The following is a 17,566-nucleotide window of genomic DNA, read 5'->3' as shown; positions in this document are numbered from 1 at the left end:
ATCTGTGGGTCTCGCCTTTCAGTGCAAATACTCGTTCCTCATAGATCCCAGTTATATTGTCCGCCCTGAAACCCTGCTAATGTGTGCTAATCTTCCAGAGAATAATTGAGACCTTTCTTCTTCAGTCAATTTCCAAATCAGTTCCCAAGTTCACTGCACTTGAGGCAGTTGATATTCAGCCAGACTCTGGGTGGGTGGGTAGATGGCAGGATGGGACTTAATTGAGTGGGTGCAGTAGAAACTGTATACTAATGACTGCTGGAGTCAAGCTCCCCCTTTTGACGTTTCTTTTCTCTACCCCTTCTTCAGGTTTTCAATAAGCAGTTCTGGCAAGAATTCGGCACGGTGAGGATCTTGGCACCTTCAGGGGCTGCCTATGGGGCCCCGTGACCCAGCACCCAACACCCTTCCTGCTGCAGTTAGGAAAGTCCGTGACTGCTGATGCCACTGCTTCATGGCCAAGGCGCTGAGACTCGATCACACTGTTGGATCAGAACTGAAGATGTTTTACTTTTAAAACTGCTGCCATGAGGGGTGGCACCAAATATGAAGGGTTGATTTTTTTTGTTGTTTTAATTAGAAGTTATAATATTTTTACAGTTTCTTTATATGCAGAGAAGGTTAATTGATGGTGTATATCAAACTGTATTAGTAGAAATGTACTGTGCGAGAGACAGCATCTCTTGCTTGCCTGTCTAAGATTCAGTTTCCGATTTCAAAGGTCAATTTTTTTAAATGGTTTTAAAATTCAATAATACCATTTATAAGGGTGCGAGGGCATGGATTATATTCATTCAGGGTAGAGATTCTGAGATTATGTACAACTTTCACTGAACTCTTTTAAGATGGGGCCATGTTCTAAAGCCTGTTTAGCCGGTAGTTGGATGTAGGAGTTGCTGATGCTTCTCCAGACTTTAGGTCAGCCAGATCATCCTTGAAGAATTCCTCTGTCTTGGAATAGTCTGATGGCATGAACAAAATGTCTCTCAACTGCAAAGGCTATGCTTTTTCAGTCACTCCAATCTACTGGCCTGTCAGTCTGCTTGAGTAACAGCTTCCTAATGGACCCCTGCATGTTGCCGGTGGAGAAATGGATAGGCTATTGAAATGACTTCGAACAACTGGAAGGGTGAATTTGTGAAGGATGAGATTGAGAAAGGAATGAAAACAGTTTTATTTTAAAAAAAACACTTAAATGTGAAGTTCTAGAAACACTAATGTTACACCTGAGTATATATTAATCCCTCGTTCAAACCAGCACCAAAGCTTTCTATTCTTCCACCTCTCCAAACACTGCAAATTACAATGGCATGATCCCCCATTTTTATTTGTACTGAGACCTGCAAAAGTAATTGTCTCTATAGGACAGTTCCACAGTGCTGAATCATGGGGTTGGTTGAAAGGGTGCAAATCATGCCTGTTGGGGATTACACATTTTTGTTTCCCTGAAAAAAAATTGAATGGAGGAGAGAGAAAAATGTAGAGCCTCCTATGGCAAAATCTCAATTTCTGTAAACTCTCCAGCCTGGGTTGCTCAGGAGAGCATAAAACAAATGAATCCGGATGTTACTTGGATCAGATGGTAGAGAAATTTAAGACTGAGTGTCTTAAGTCAGTCTGGTCAAATCTAGATCAGACTCGCTATGTGTTAACACTCCAAACCTTTCATTTCTAAACGGGTGCCAATGGGCAACTGGAAAAAAAACATCCTGTTTAATTTAAGGACCAATGAAAAAGGCAGATGACTCAAATATTTTCAACATCACAAGTGCCCCCTTGCCCCCAAACTGATTTTGCACTGTTAGTACTCCAGAGAACAAGAACTCGTAGGCACATTGAAGAAATACTACTGTTACAATTGTACAGCAATAGAGCTGCTGTTGCCAAAGGATCACTGGGTCATTGGAGATCTGTGGGACTGTGCTCAGTCTTTTAACTGAAACGCTGCTGGCCAACGTCTTTAATGGCATGGACATGGGCTTTCCTACTGAACAAACAGGGGAAACCCTGGTGTTAGCAGGGCATGTGCAAAGTGAGTTTTGCGATGCAGTTGTTACTTCATCTACTTTCAAAGGAAGTTTCTTTATCTCATTTGATGTAGCATTCAAAGAAAGTTCCCATAATATCGTGCCCCAATTAAGTTTGTGGTTTCTTCTGAAGGTACCTAAATGTTCCAATTTGCAAGTAAGAGCACATTCCTTCTCGGTTCCATAGTGTAATTTAGAATCTATAATAATTTTAAATAGATCCTCTGTATAGCCTTAAAGGGCATGATAACTTGAATGGATTATTTTGCTGTTACACTATGCATTAGGAATATGAACAAAATGAGTGACAATAATGCTACAAAATATGCCCAGCCACATTGTCTTGTGCATAACACAAAAACATTTGACCCAAGTCTGGTAGAAATGTCAATGATGTGGGTGGGGGGGGGAACTAAAATGAAAAAAATAAGGTTTTTGTGGGTGTGGAGGAAATGTATTTAGTATCTCAATGTTCCTGATCTAAATGATATTTTTCAGAAAGATGGTATTACATAAGGGAAAAATAGTATTAATTAAGAGTGGACTTGGTATTAAGGGTTGCAAGTAAAACAGGAACTGCAGTGTGATATATGGGGAAATGAGACATATAAGAGATTTTTTTAAGTGCACTTGGCAATATCCAGGCAAAAGAACTAATCAGTCACCAAACATGAAAGGATAGCAATCTGCCAGTTCCAGCTATGACTTTAGCATAATCCCCAGGAGGGACAGGTTGATTTATTTTGCTGGGTTATACCTCAGTGTTATGGCTGGAAATCTGGAGTAACCCATTCTCCAATTAGTCTCTGGATTTTAGTTTGCCAGCACCTAAACAAAATTAGATTTTTCCTTTTAAAATTATACTGGCTCTGCTTATCATCGAAGGCTCCCTCCCGTGGTGATTCCAGGTCTGACGCAGCTGTATGCAGTTCCAAGTTACAGATGCCTGTATCCCATTGAGATGAGCAGTAACTTCACAACTTTGTCAGTGAAACTGGGGATTGTCTTCCTGTCTGTCTTGTATCTGTATACTGTGTGCATTAACAGTGTACATGTGCACACCTTGGTTTGCAAACCCATTTATTACCTATCTTAAAATCCAATTTAGATTTGGTTGTAGTTATTTATGGTGAAGGAGCGTATCCATGCTCTTGGAGCAGTGGATCGTGTTTTATATACAATGTAATGGACAAGAATAAAATACAAGAATGGGCCATCTGATTGTCTCTGGATTTATTCACAGCAACAGTATCAAAGTGGGTCTATTTTCTCCCATGCACATTTTAAAGAAGGAAATTTGACAGTAAATGATTGATCTGCTAATTTATTTTCAGTGAGGAGGAATCCTGATTAAGGTACCTCTTTGAGCTTGCTATGACTCTAAGCAATGCTGTGTCAGCCGAGATTCAGCAGGCATGACCTTAATTAATATTGTATTCAAATCGAGGCATTGGAACAAAAAGAAGCCCATACTACCTCATTGTGTTTTAAAGATTTTAACACAGCAAGCTAAAACAGGATATAGTTTTTAATCCATCAGAGGCTCTGATTTATTTTAGCTGTTTATAGGCTGATAGATCTTCATTCCATTGATGTTTGATAGCTATAAAGTCATAGAGCAATACAGCATGGAAACATTATGTGGAAAAAGGTAGGGTCATTGACAGCTGTAAATTGTGCCTAATGTGTAGATGAGTGGTAAAATCTGGAGCGAGTTGGTAATGGTATATTATTGCCAAGTGTATCAAGATACAGTGAAAAACTTTGCTTTGCGTACTGTCTAGGAAGATCATAAGTAACATACAGTACATGATTACATCAGGTAGTGCAAAATAGAAAATAAACAGATTTACAGAATATAACATTTTACAGCTACTGAGAAAATGTAGATGAAGTTGAAAGTCAGCAACAAGATAGACTGGAAGTTTGGAAATTCATCCTTGGCTTGTGAGAAGTCTGTTCAAAAGTCTGACAACAGTAGGAAAACAGTTGTACTTGCATCTGGCAGCAGGTGCTTTCAAGCCTTTGTTTCTTCTGCACGACGGGAGAAGGGAGAAGAAGATGTGAGTGGTCCTCGATTATGTTGGCTGCTTTCCTGAGACAGCTTGAAGTATAGCTGGAATCAATGGGGAGCAGGTAATGGAGAAGGCTGGGCTGTGTTTACAACTCTGCAATTTCTTGTCCTGGGCAGAGCAGTTGTAATGCCAAGCTGTAATGTAGCTGGATAAGATGCTTTTGATAGTGCATCTGTAGAAATGGATAAAAGTCATTGGAGACGTTCCAAATTTCTTTAGTCTTCTGAGGGATTGGAGGCAGTGGTGCATTTTCCTGCACATGGTGGCAATGTGGTTGGGCCAGAACCAATTATTGGTAACTAGACCAAGTGGAACCCGTTACACAGGAGGCTTGGTCCCCCAACGTAATATTCCACCACTCGCCCACAGCCCCCGACTGCACAGGCACAACTCATCCATAGCACTCTCTTCCCCCTCCTCTTCACCCTCTTCTTTCTCTCCTCCTCCCCTCCCCCAATCCCTTCCTCACCTCTCCCACTCCTTCAGGGAGGGAGTAACCCTCACACTCCCTCTCTCCATAACTCCTCTCCCCTCCCTACCCCCTCTTATCCTTCTATTCCCCACTCTACACCTCCCCTCATTGCTCTCTTCTCCCTATATTCCCCACTCCCCCTCCTCTACTCCTCCCCCACTCTTCCTCCTCCCTCTTTTCCCTCCAACCCTCCCAAATCCCTCCCTCACCTCCTTTTTCCCCGCCCTCAGTCACTCAATCCATCCCTCCATAACTCCTCTCCCCTTCCTGCTCCCCTCCTCTCCCTCTATTCCCTCTCCTCCCCCACTCTCCCTCCCCAGGATCACGAGGTTGCAGCTCCTCTCCCTTCTTGCGTGCCCCGGAGGAGCATCAGCCCTCAGAACTAGGCCTCGAATCGGTCCCGAAGCACCAGCAGTTACAGCCGCACCGGCATGTGGGCGGGATGGGAGTGTCTGGTGGTGGGGGGGGGGGGGGGGGAGAAGAGCCATGAGAGAGAAGGGGGTATCACGGGAGAGGGGGGCAGGAGTCAACGAGGGGGACCAGAGGGGCTGGAGCTGTGGGGCGTTGCATTTGGGACTCACTGCGGGCGCTGGAAGCTCCTCCACTAGATCGGACTCTCTGCATTCCGTTTGGCAACATCTCCGAATCCGGGCCGCTCCCGGTCCCACCAAAAATTGTGTCCGGTTGAAGACCTCCGCTGGTCACCAACAGCGTCGCTCAGCTCCAGTAAAGACGCGACGGAGCAGGAAGGGGCGGACCGTCCTGGGGAGTGACAGGAGAAGAGACGTCCCGGGGGGTGGCAGGAGAGGAGATCGATCTGTGCACGTGTGGTGTTTAAGATTTTTATACCTCGTTAACTTTTACACTATACCACCAATCTGAATGAAACTTGTTGCACTCGCAGCACATGAGAACGGTGAGTAACCTGGCGGAAAATCGTAGCGCTACCGCATACCGTTTTTGCATAAATAGAAAAACCCCGCAAACCGGAAGAGCACAAGATCAGTGTTTTATTTATGTACCCACCCGCCTACCCCAGACCAGCTCCACCTCTGCACTATTGGTGTGTACATCATCCCGCTTCCTGAAATTGATAACCAAATCCTTTGTTTTGCAGTAGAGTATCGTTTTGACGCAATACTACAAAGTGTTTTATCTCCTTCACGTCATCATATTGAACTACAAAATCATCTATTGAAGGCAATAAACTAAACCAAAAAGCAAAAAAGTGCTGCAGAAATGGATAAAACAAAATCTGATAAATCTCTAGGGTTTGATAATTTGTATCCCAGAATATCAGAGGTAGCTGTGGAAATGATGGGTGAATTGGGTACCATTAGAGGTCAGCAGTATCCTGTTAGACCTCAGCCTTCAGAAGCCATTAGATATAAAATTTGACGCCTTCTTCAACAAGAATGCCTTGTGTTTATGTTTTAGTAGTTCTTCCATCTCCTCGTTGTTTCTATTAATGTAGCAACATTTGCTGGCAGGAAAGCCTATGTCGCCAATGCTGGTGGCCTCCAAGCCAGGTTAAACATTTTGTGGCTCGTCTGTATTACGAATCATTAGGTTGGCCAAGGTATTGCAGTGGATTAGGTGGTGGTCCACCCTGTAGGTACAACATGGAACAGTGCAACACAGGAATAGATGCAAGATGTGTGCACATAATGCCAAATTAAACTAATCCCTTCAGCCTGCAGGTGATCCATTACCTTCCATTTCACTGCATATTCATGTGCCTATCGGAAAGCCTCTTAAATGCAATAATAGTGTTTTCAGTACCGCCCCTGGCAGCACGCTGCAGATACCTACCTCTCTATGTAAGAAACACATTCCACATGGCATCCTCTTCAGTCTATCCAAACCCTCTACATCCTTCCATTAATGGGGCAAACAGAACTACACACAATACTTCAAATGCAACTGAACTAAATTTTTTTTTTAAAGCTGCAACAACTTCCTGACCGTTATATGGGGGTCCATAAGGAAGAGGAATGCTGAAGACAAGAGAAGGGGTCATCACTGAGAGGCGCAGACTCTTTACCAGCGAAAAAGGCCTGGAGGTGGAGGCAAAGGGGGTGAAGACCAGAAGAGGCTGTGTGGCACAAGTGGCAGTTATGCTGGCTGCAAGATTTGTGAATGATGTATCTGAAGAAGTTGTAAATAGGAGATGAATGAGGGAGGGAGAGAGAAAGGAAACAAAATATTGGAACCATGAGGCACTAAACATTGCAGATGTTAAACAGGAATAGAGAACACTGGAAATACACAGCAGGGCAGTAAAAATCTCTGGAGCAAGAAATAGAGTTAACTAGGCTAAGTGGGACCCGTTGGGTCCCAGCATCACATGGGAGGACTGGTCACCCAACGCAATATTCCGCATCGCCACCAATTCCAATATTGCTGGCAGGGGGGCTTTCTGTTGTGCAAGTTTGTACTATTTGATATTTGTTGATCACACACACCCTCCACCTCACACAGACACACACACAGACTCTCACTCACACACACACACACACACACATTCACACATACACACACACACACACAGACTCATTCGCATACACACACACACACACTTTGCAAACAACAAACACATTTGCTGCAAACCACATCCCGGGGACTCACCATGGAGTAGACGTGCGTTCAGTGTTATTAGCAGCTGCAGAGAGCCATGACCCTCTCGCTTCCTCCGTCTGGCAGAGACTGAGTGACCCACGACACTTTCGTGTTTTATAGTTCCTCCCCCCTGCCACCAGCGGGGGCAGCAGAGAGAATGACGAAATATTTAAAAACATTAATATCTCTCTGATTTTTCATCGATGGGAAAAATCCTCCGATCCAGTCCGGCGGAGGGGGATTCTGAGCGAGGTGCCCAAAAATGATGGTCGTAAGTGGCGGCGTTCTCTCGAAAATCACATTGCAGTGAGTCAAAAGCGGTCAAGATCTTACTTTTAGTAATATAGATGTCACGGTGATGATGTTTCACCAGATTTGGCCAGTTCAAATACAAGGTGACAGTCCTCCATTGAATGGGAGCAACTGAAAGAAGGTTGATGCTGAAGAAATTGAGCCTGAAGAAGGGTTTCGACCCGAAACGTTGCCTATTTCCTTCGCTCCATAGGTGCTGCCCCACCCGCTGAGTTTCTCCAGCATTTTTGTCTACCTTATGCGAAGAAATTAATGGGTTTTAGAGCTGATAAATCTCCAGGATTGATGATTTGCATCCCAGAGAACGAAGGAGGTAGCTGTGAAAATTATTAATGCATTGGCTACCATTTTAAATTATCTGGATTATATAATAGTTCTTGCAGATTAAAGTGTAGTAAACACAAACTCACTATTTTTAAATGAAATGAATGAGAAACATGAAAACACAAAACAGGTAGCTCATTATCAATGGTGAAGAAATTGCTCGAGGCTGTATGAAGGATGAGTTAAGAGGATACTTGGAAAAAGGAACTTTGATAAAGTCTAAGTTTTTTTTAGAATCAACTAGCAGGACCTTTCTTCAGACTAGGGGAAAACTGGAAGCGAAGAAATAACAATACAAATCGGGTGGGCAACAGATGACCTCAGGCAAGGAGGTTCCCTGATAGGTTGGTCATTGGCTTGAGACAGGTGTAAGCCCAAGTGGGATACATAGTTGGGAACTGTGGAACTACTTTACTGATTTTTAGTGGGAGATGGGGTGGGGGGAAAGATGGGGAACAGGGTGGGGAAAGGGCGGAGGTAGGTGGTTGTAAAAGTTACCCAAAATTGGAGAATTCAACGTTCATACTGTTGGCTTGTAAACTATCCAAGCAAAAAATGTAGGTGCTTTTCCTCCAATTGCGTGCGGCCTCACACTGGAATGGAGGAGGTCCAGGACAGAAAGGTCAGTATGGGAATGAGAAGGGTTGTAAAAGTGATTAGCAATCTGAAGGTCCAGTATGACTTGGTGGACCAAGTGCAAATATTCAGCTAAATGGTGTCCAAGTGTGTGCTTGGTCTCGCTGATGTACAGGAGCCCACATGGGGAAAATGCACTAAATGAGGTTGGAGGAGGTGCATGTGCACCTCTATCTCACTTGGATGGATTGCTGGGGTCCCAGGATGCAGGCAAAGGAGGAGGTATAAGGGCAGGTATTACATCTTCTGCAGTTGCAGGGGAAGGTACCTAGGGAGGGGTCGGTATGAGTGGGAAGGGAGTGAATCCAGGAGTTGCGGAGGGTGTGGCCTCATCAGAAGGCAGAATGGGGTGGAGATGGGAATCTGGTGAGCTTACATTGGAGGTGATGAAAATGGCCGAGGATGATGTGTTGGATGCAGAGGCTGGTTGGGTGAAAGGTGAGGACCAGGAGAACTCTGTCCTTGTTGCGTCTGGGGGGGGGGGGGGGGGGGGGGGGGGGGGGGGGGGGGGGGGGGAGAGGACTACGGGACACAGAGAAGACATGTGTGAGGGCCCCATCTATGACAGAAAGGGGAAAACTACGTTCATTAAAGAATGAGGACATCTTGGATGCCCTTGTATGGAAAACTTCATTTTGGGAGCAGACGTGACAGGGGTGGAGGAACTGAGCTAGGGCTGGATCTGTTCCTTGGTCTGATCTATTCATAATATACATCAATGATCTGGATAAGGGAATCAACAAATATTTCCAAGTTTGCCAAAAGCATTCTTCTTATCGAGTCCACATCATAAGATTAGAAATTGTTCAGACAGAGCTGAACACACTTCTCGGATACAATGGCATCTTGCGCTTCTGGTGCGTAGTGGTGGAAAGATTGGTGGAAACATGGCCACAACGTGACCGCTCTTTCCTTGACCCCACCAAAAGCATTAAACTGGGTGGATGCAAAGATGCTTCCAGCCAACCTGGACAGGCTGATTGAATGGGGAAATGTACATGAGGTGTAGTTTAATGTGGATAAATGGACACCGCAGTTTGAAAAGTATAGGTGGTGCTTATGGTGTTATCAAGGGAAGTGTTGACCTACAAAGAGTCACTGAAAGCAAACACACAGGCGCGGCAAACAGTTAAGGCAGCTAATGAAACGTTGGCCTTGAATACAGAAGATAGAATAATCTTGTTATATTTACACAGAGCCTTGATGAGACTAAACAGTGAGCACTGTGTGCAATTATGTTCTTCTTGCACAGAAAATACATATTTGCCATTAGAGGGAGCGTAGCCAAGTTACTCTTGTGATGGTGGGGCAGTCAGGAGAGCTTGTTGATTTGGTTCACATTCACTAGACAATATAGAACAGTACAGCACAGGAACAGGCCATCCAGCCCACAATGTCTGTGCCTAATATTATGACAAACCCACTCTTTTTTGCCTGCAAATAATCCATATCTCTCCATTCCCTGCATACCCATATAACTTTAGAAAGTGTCTTAAATGTCACTGTTATATCTCTTCCATCACCACCTCCACCTTCTGTGAGAAAAACTTGCCCCACATTTCTCTTTTAAAATTTGCCCCTCTCACCTCAAAGCTATGCCCTCTGGTATTTGCTATTTCTATCCTGGGAAAAAGATTCTGATTGTCCATCCTACCAATACCTTTCAAAATTGTAGAGACCTCTATCAGATCTCCCCTTAATCTCCAGTATTCCAGATAAAACAATACAAACTCCTTGTAGCCTAATACCCCCGTAATTCAAGCATCAGTCTGGTAAACCTCCTCTGCACCGTTTCCAAAGCCTCTGCATCCCCCCCTGCAATGGGGCAAGCAGAACTGCACACAATACTCCAAATGCAGCCTAACCAAAGTCCTATAAGCTGCATCAAGATTTCCTGACTCTTATAAAATGCTGCAACCTATGACAGCAAGCACATCATATGAGTTGTTTAGTACTCTATCTAGTTGTGTTGCCACTTTCAGGAAACCCAACCCTCTGCAAGTCAGTGCTGTTAAGGGTTCTGCCATTAAGCCATTAAAATGAGGGGCATCAAATTAAAACGAGACAAAATGTTGAGAACATGTCTCCCAGGCGGGGCTGTCTAGAACCAGGGATCATTGGTTCTTCATGTGCTTCAAGAGATGACCAGTTTCTTCCAGCTTGCTTGTAAAACCATAGATATTAACTTCAGACTGGTAGGCTTAGCTGTGCATGCCAGGACCACAGAAAAATAGTATGAAATATCCTAAGAGTTGGCTTTGAAGCCACGAGATTTGCTTAGCAATGTGAAGTGATTCAGGTCAGGAAATGGTATTGGGTAGACTGATGGTAGACTAAATCCCCAGGGCCTGATGTTCTGCATCCCAGGGTACTCAAGGCTCTTTTCTAGAGCATCCCAGGGTGAACACATTGGTGACCATTTTCCAATTTTCTATAGATTCAGGATCAGTTCCTGTGGATTGGAGGGTAGCTAATGTTATCCCACTTTTCAAGAAAGGAGGGAGAGAGAAAGCAGGGAATTATAGACCAGTTAGTCTGACATCAATGGTGGGGATGATGCTGGAGTAGATTATCAAAGATGTAATAACGGCACATTTGGATAGCAGTAACAGGATCGGTCCAAGTCAGCATAGATTTACGAAGGGGAAATCATGCTTGTCAAATCTTCTGGAATTTGTTTAGGATGTAACAAGTAAAATGGACAAGGGAGAGCCAGTGGATGTAGTGAACATGGACTTTCAGAAAGCCTTTGATAAGGTCTCCCCACAAGAGATTAGTGGGTAAAATTATAGCACATGGTATTGGGGGTAGAGTGCTGACATGGATAGAAAATTGGTTGGCAAACAGGAAACAAAGAGTAGGGAATAACGGGTCCCTTTCAGAATGGCAGGCAGTAACTAGTGGGGTGCCGCAAGGTTCGGTGCAGGGACCGCAGCTATTTACAATACATATTAATGATTTAGATGAAGGAATTCAAAGTAACATTAGCAAATTTGCAGATGATACAAAGCTGGGTGTTTCTATTGGGTGGTACCGCAAGCCTGCAGCCTTGCCGGCAGCTGTTCGTCTTTTCGATTTTTTTGTTTTTAGTATGTCTACAAATGTGGGAGGGGTGGGGGCGGGGAATAGGGGGGGGAAACTGTTTTTTCGTCACTTACCTCGGTGGAATGCGACTTTTCTCCTAGTCGCATTTTTGCCCTCCCTCGCGGCCTAACAGCTTGGATTGGTGCGGCCACTCCCGGAATCAGGCCCAGAGCTTCGGCAGGGGGTGCAGCGCTGACTTTCCATCGCGGAGCCGGGCGATCCTTTGCCGGGAATCACCAGAAGTGCTCCGATTGCTGGCTCACGGACAACATCCTGAAGCCGCGGTCTGCAGAGCTTCTAGCCGCAGGCGCGGCGTGGATTTTCCATCGCGGAATCTGGGATCGCTGGAGAAGAGCTCCAACCGCCAGCCTGCAGCCTATAACATTGTGAAGCCGTGGTCTCCGGTAGGAAGTGGCCGATTCGCGACCTTCAAGCTGCTGAATGTCCGTCTGTCCCGACATCGGAATTTTGAGCATCCCAATGAGAGGGCCTGTACATCGGTCTGTCCCTAGCGGCGACTGCGGAGGGTTCATGGCCCTGACCACGGATGAACAAAGGAGGAGGACTGACTGAACGTTATTGCCTCCCACCATAGAGAAGAATGTTGATTCCATTGTGGTGAATGTTCATGTTGTATTCTATTGTGTATTGTGCTCTTTTTGATTGTGTGGCTGCATGGTAAATCAAATTCCACTGTCCCTTAATTGGTGCATGTGGCAATAAATGTGAACTTGAACTTAAACTTGAAGTGTGAATTGTAACGAGGATGCTATGAGGATGCATGGTGATTTGGACAGGTTGGGTGAGTGCGCAAATGCATGGCAGATGCAGTATTATGTGGATAAATGTGAGGTTATCCACTTTGGTGGCAAGAACAGGAAGGCAGATTATTATCTGAATGGTGTCAGGTTAGGAAAAGGGGAAGTACAGCGAGACCTGGGTGTCCTTGGACACCAGTCACTGAAAGTAAGCATGCAGGTACAGCAGGCTGTGAAGAAAGCAAATGGCATGTTGGCCTTCATAACAAGAGAAGTTGAGTATGGGAGCAACAAGGTACTTCAGCAGTTGTATAGGGCCCTGGCAAGACCACATCTGGAGTATTGTGTGGAGTTTTGGTCTCCTAATTTGAGGAAGGATATTTTTGCTATTGAGGCAGCGTAGAATCACATGGTTTATTCCCGGGATGGCGGGACTGGAAGGTTTGGAAATTCGCATCCTGCCAACTGTGGAGTAACCGGTTGTTACGCAATTTGACTATCAAAATCCCAAATCACTAACACCCTCAGATTCTGACTGAACCATACAGGGGAATTTATAAATCTTTATTTTATTTTCCACTTTAGATACCCGATTGCAGTTCTTCTAAAGAAGGCCAAATCTCCTCATGTATGGAATGCCAGATTGGAAGCAACAGGCGCTCGTACCAAGGACATTAGAGGAGCGTGCATGAGAGATAAGGATTTTGGGACAATTAAAATACCACGTTACGAAATTACTGCGATAAGAGATATGTTATGATTCATTGAGCAAGGCACGAAAGCTGAACTTGCCATCTAAGAAAGCTTCTCTCCCCATTCTCTCCACAGGCTTATCCCAAATAAATTTGCATTTCAAAAATCGAAGGCAGATGCTGGAAATCAATGCAAAACCCGGTAGGTTAGACTGCATCAGTGGAGAGGAACAATCAAAGACCGGAAAAGAGAGAAAACAAGATACCTTTACGTTACATAGAGGGTGGGGAAGAGCCAGAGGAGGAAAAGGGAAATACCTCTGCAAGGACTAAACCAGGATTGCTGGAGAGATGTTGGTCTATGTAGGTGGTTAGAGAGGAAAAGTACAGGCAAATAAATGTAAAAGTTGAGGGCGGACAATTTATCAGACGACCTTATGATTGCTAAAACTACAATTTATCTGCAATACAAAGGGAATGTTAAAGATTGGCCGCGGGCTGTAATCACAGGGGTTCCTCAATTACCAGAAGGACTGCTACCCCAGGGGTGAGGGCATGGTCCCCAATCACAAATCCAGTTGCAGTCCTGACCTCTCTCCCTCCTGCACCTGCACTGCCCCCGCTTCAGGGAGCATCAGTGTTAGGCTTTTGCTCTTCCAAATACAGGTTGAATGTGAAGATTATTTCACGCCCACCTCACTCACACTCTCTCACTCACTCACACTCTCTCACTCACTCACACTCTCTCTCTCACTCACACTCACACACACACAAACACACACAACAAAGGTGCTAGGTTTGCTATATAGTCTTTATTTGTCAGGTTACAGTTTGTGTACATTAAATCGCCAGCACTGACCAAGGGCCACGGCCACACCGGGCTCAGGTAACGCAGCAACATGCGGTGCGGGCGGCCGTGCTGAGGTCCTGGCTGTTGCCGGGTGAGTGCGGGACGTTGTGCATCAGTTCCCGCACCGTCAACAGGCTGAAGGCGATGGTTTCGTGCGGCGTGACCACGCCACATTCGTAGAGGCAGGCGAAGGCGGGTTCCTGCCCGACGGCGCCCGGCTCGACGTAGGCCAGGTCCGAGTAGGCGCTGGGGCCTCGGTGGATGACCCAGGGCTCGGACCAGGCGTGCGGGTCTGGCGGGGAGGCGCTGAGGTAGAGGCCGAGGTGCAGGCGGGCCGTTGGGCTGGTGGGGTGGCAGAACAGCGCCCAAGTGGCGGCGGGGAGACCGGGGGGCAGCTCCGGGGAAGAGGAGCGGTCACTGGTCCCGGACTCTTTAGCCCGGCCAGGCACAAGGCCCGGGAAACCCACCATGCTGCCGTGGCATCCGCCCCGTGTCTCCGGCAGCTTGGGGACGGGCCGGCCCTCCTGGAAGGCAGCGCCGCGGTGCAAGCTCAGCGCCTGGACCCGGCAGGTGCCCAGTGTCCTGGCGTTGCAGTAGACGTCGGCCTGGCCCGGCCCCTCGTCCAGCGACACCAGCTGGCACTCCACCGTCTGCGGGCCGCTCAGCAACTCCCCGGCCCGCCAGCGCTGCCCGTGATCGTCGCTGTAGAAGGCGAAGGAGTGCGGACTGGTCTTGCACCTCCTGCCGAAGCAATCCTTGGCGTCGATGCGGTAGGCGTAGGCCGGCAACAGGAGCCGCCCGCACCGCAGCTGGATGCCGTGGCCGGGGCCCAAGCCGAAGGTTGCCCAGTCCTGCAGGCAGCGGCCCAGCGTGGCCTCCGTCAGGTCGCTGGGGCCGCTCCAGCTACCGCCCCGGTCCGAACTGCTCACACAGCAGAAGCGGGTCATGTTGTCCCCGGTCTGGAGCTGATGCGCCTCCGACACCTTGCTCGGGATGGCGATGAAGAAGAGGAAGATGGTGTCAGTGGAGCCGTCGTAGACGGGGCACGGGTTCATGGAGCGGTGTCCCGGCAGCAGGGCGGACCCCACCACCTCCATCGCCCCCCACTGCAACACAAAGACAGGCAGAGCACGGCATCACGCCCGGGTGGCTGGATTGGTGTCACCAACAAATGTTGCAAACTACCGTTTACAAATTCCCACCAGGATTCCCACCCTCCGGAACGACCTCCGCCCCCGTCGCATCTTGGGGAAACGGTGCAAGGGGCAGCGCGAATTGAACATTGGAATGCAGGAGTCATCCCCACTTCGGAGCCAGTTCCCCACGACCTTCAATTCCTCCACGTTTCTATAGGGTGATTTCACTAAAGGTCACTGGAGCGTAGATCCGCACCCACGTGACCAAAATTCTCAAGTGGAGGACACTCGAGGGTTCGGTACATGTTAGTGGATGGGAAAAAACGCATTTTCCCACCCGTTAAAAACATAGAAAACGGCGAGGTTGTGAGCTGCAATTTTCTGTGCCAGTCGGGGTGACCGTGAGGCACAGCTACCTAGATTTACAGGGGGAAAAAAAGATAGCAAGTAAGGTAAATTCAAGAGGGAACTGAAGGTGTAAATCCGGCGGAAATGAACAGCCGACATTTGCCGTGGATATTTACAGGTCCAAAATATCGGGAATTATCGCGTTTGCTCGCTGAATTTATCAAAAGTAAGTTAATAATGCCTCGAGTGTCCTCCACTTGAGAATTTTGGTCACGTGGGTGCGGATCTACGCTCCAGTGACCTTTAGTGAAATCACCCTATAAACAAAGTATCTGTGTGCCATAACACCTACAGGCCAGTAAATTCGTCCTGAGTGCTCTCCTCCAGTTAAAAGGTTTAAAGTGAAATGCACCCTCGCCGCCTCCCCCCCCCATTGGTGAAATCAATATATCTACGTCCTGACACGGGTGGTTGTGCCGCCAGCAGAGATAATCAATATCTATCCTCAACATCTCCATAGACGATGTCTGACCCGCTAAGTCTCTCCAGCAGTTTGTGTTTTGCTGAAGATTCCCGCATCGGCAGCCTCTGGTGCTTCGGGAACTGCCCTGTTATGCCCGAGATTTTAAGTGAAAATAAAACCGCTCCTCATTCCTCTAAACTCTAAACTTCTTCAGGGACGGTGCAAGGTCGCTCATCCCAGGGTTCGGCCTGGTGAATCTCTGCTCACTGCATCCAACGCTGGTGCTGCCAACACATGCAACGCCATCCCGGGATGGGGTACACTCCCGGCCGTCAGTGACGCCAAATGGACAGAATTTCCAGACTATAGGGTGATTTCACCAAAGGTCAAATGAGCGTAGATCCCCCCCTCACGAAGGTTAATAATGCCTTACTTTTGATGAAATTCAGCGAGCAAACGCGATAATTCCCGATATTTTGGATCTTAAAATCACCACGGCAATTGTCAGCTGTTCACTTCCGCCGCTTTCTACCTTCAGTTCCCTCTTGTAATTGCCTTACTTTCTATCTTTTTTTTTGCCTGAAAATTTAGGTCGCTGTGCTTCACGGTCACCCCGACTAGCACAGAAAATTTCAGCTCAAACATCGGCCGTTTTCCATGTTTTTAACGGGTGGGAAAGTGCGTGTTTCCCCATTCACTTGCATGTACCAAACTCCAGTTAAAACTTTCGGTCACGTGAGGGGGGATCCACGCTCATTTGACCTTTGGTGAAATCACCCTATTGAATGTTGTTGTTAAATAATACCGATAGCCAAACATTTCATTTTATTTGGTGTCGCGTAATATCATAAACATGACCTGTTGAATCAGATATCAACCATTGGAACAATGATTGGAGTTTCATTTTCATTTCTCAACAAGGGTGACAAAGTGCAGTCCTCCCGTCGGGGCCTCGCCCAAACTCTGTACAACTCCAACAAAACCACCCTAAAATAACCCCTTTGCACAGTTTGCCTGCTGCACCCGCGTGTTAGCACCGAGTGCCAACTACCCCACAACTGTCCCGTGTTACGGTCACAATTTTAACATTCGCTTTACACAAGGGGGGGGGGGGGGGGAAGGAAAGGAGAGAGGATGAGAAAGAGGGGTGGGGGTGGGAGGGTGGAGGAGAGGGGGAGAAAGAGGAGGAGAGGAGGCTGGGTAGGGGGAAGAGGAGAAGAGGGTGGGGTAAGACGAAAGGGGGGAAGAGGTTCTAAGCGGTGGGAAGAGAAGAGAGGAGAAGCCAGCAGCCGCCAGGGAGGGGAGGAGGAGAAAGAGGGGGAAGGAGGTGGGAGGAGATGGGAAGCCTGCTGCCGCCAGGAAGACCTTCCCGCAGATCCCACCACGACCCCCGCAGTTCCCTACGGTCTGCGCTCACCTCCACCCGGTTCCGGGACAGCTCACCCCTGCGCACCACCAACACGGTGGCGTCCACGTCGGCGGGGCTGTGCCTTTCCTCGGCGAAAGCGAGGAGGGTCCCCGAGGCGGGCAGGTGGAGCAGCGCGGGGATCCGGTAGGTGGTCCCATTCTTCGTCTGCTCGAACAGGATGGTCTTGGCCGGGAGGTAACGGGAGATCATTCTCGGCGAGTCGGGAGCGGGTCGGCCGGAGGAGGGGGTGAGTCCGCTGTCTGGCGCCGGAATCCGAGCCCACAGGAGTCAAGCGGAGTTCAGCCGAATGCGCACGGATGTGCCGAGCTCCTTTGTCTACCTCCAGCCTGACCTGCTGCCCT

General features: G+C 47.4%; 2 protein-coding genes across 3 annotated transcripts in view; one reads left to right on the top strand and one right to left on the bottom strand.

Annotated features, from left to right (window-relative positions):
* Positions 1–3,241, top strand: part of stk25b (serine/threonine kinase 25b) — a 64,010-nt gene extending 60,769 nt beyond the window's left edge. For both annotated transcript variants that reach the window (XM_055646017.1, XM_055646016.1), the window contains one exon: positions 310–3,241. In XM_055646017.1, the coding sequence (XP_055501992.1) occupies positions 310–349 (40 nt within the window). In that variant the 3' untranslated portion in view covers positions 350–3,241. The remainder of the gene's footprint in view (positions 1–309) is intronic.
* A 10,551-nt stretch (positions 3,242–13,792) lies between these two features.
* On the bottom strand, positions 13,793–17,566 carry neu4 (sialidase 4). The gene is made up of 2 exons (XM_055646018.1): positions 17,214–17,566; positions 13,793–14,955 (listed from the first exon to the last, which is right to left on the bottom strand). Exons 1-2 carry the CDS (start codon positions 17,412–17,414, stop codon positions 13,882–13,884), a joined length of 1,275 nt encoding a protein of 424 aa, XP_055501993.1. The 5' UTR covers positions 17,415–17,566; the 3' UTR covers positions 13,793–13,881.

This window comes from Leucoraja erinacea, chromosome 14, assembly GCF_028641065.1.
Source record: "Leucoraja erinacea ecotype New England chromosome 14, Leri_hhj_1, whole genome shotgun sequence".
Classification (NCBI taxonomy): domain Eukaryota; kingdom Metazoa; phylum Chordata; class Chondrichthyes; order Rajiformes; family Rajidae; genus Leucoraja; species Leucoraja erinaceus.
The sequence above is the reverse complement of the archived record's forward strand: the minus strand, read 5'-3'. Positions and strand labels throughout refer to the sequence as shown.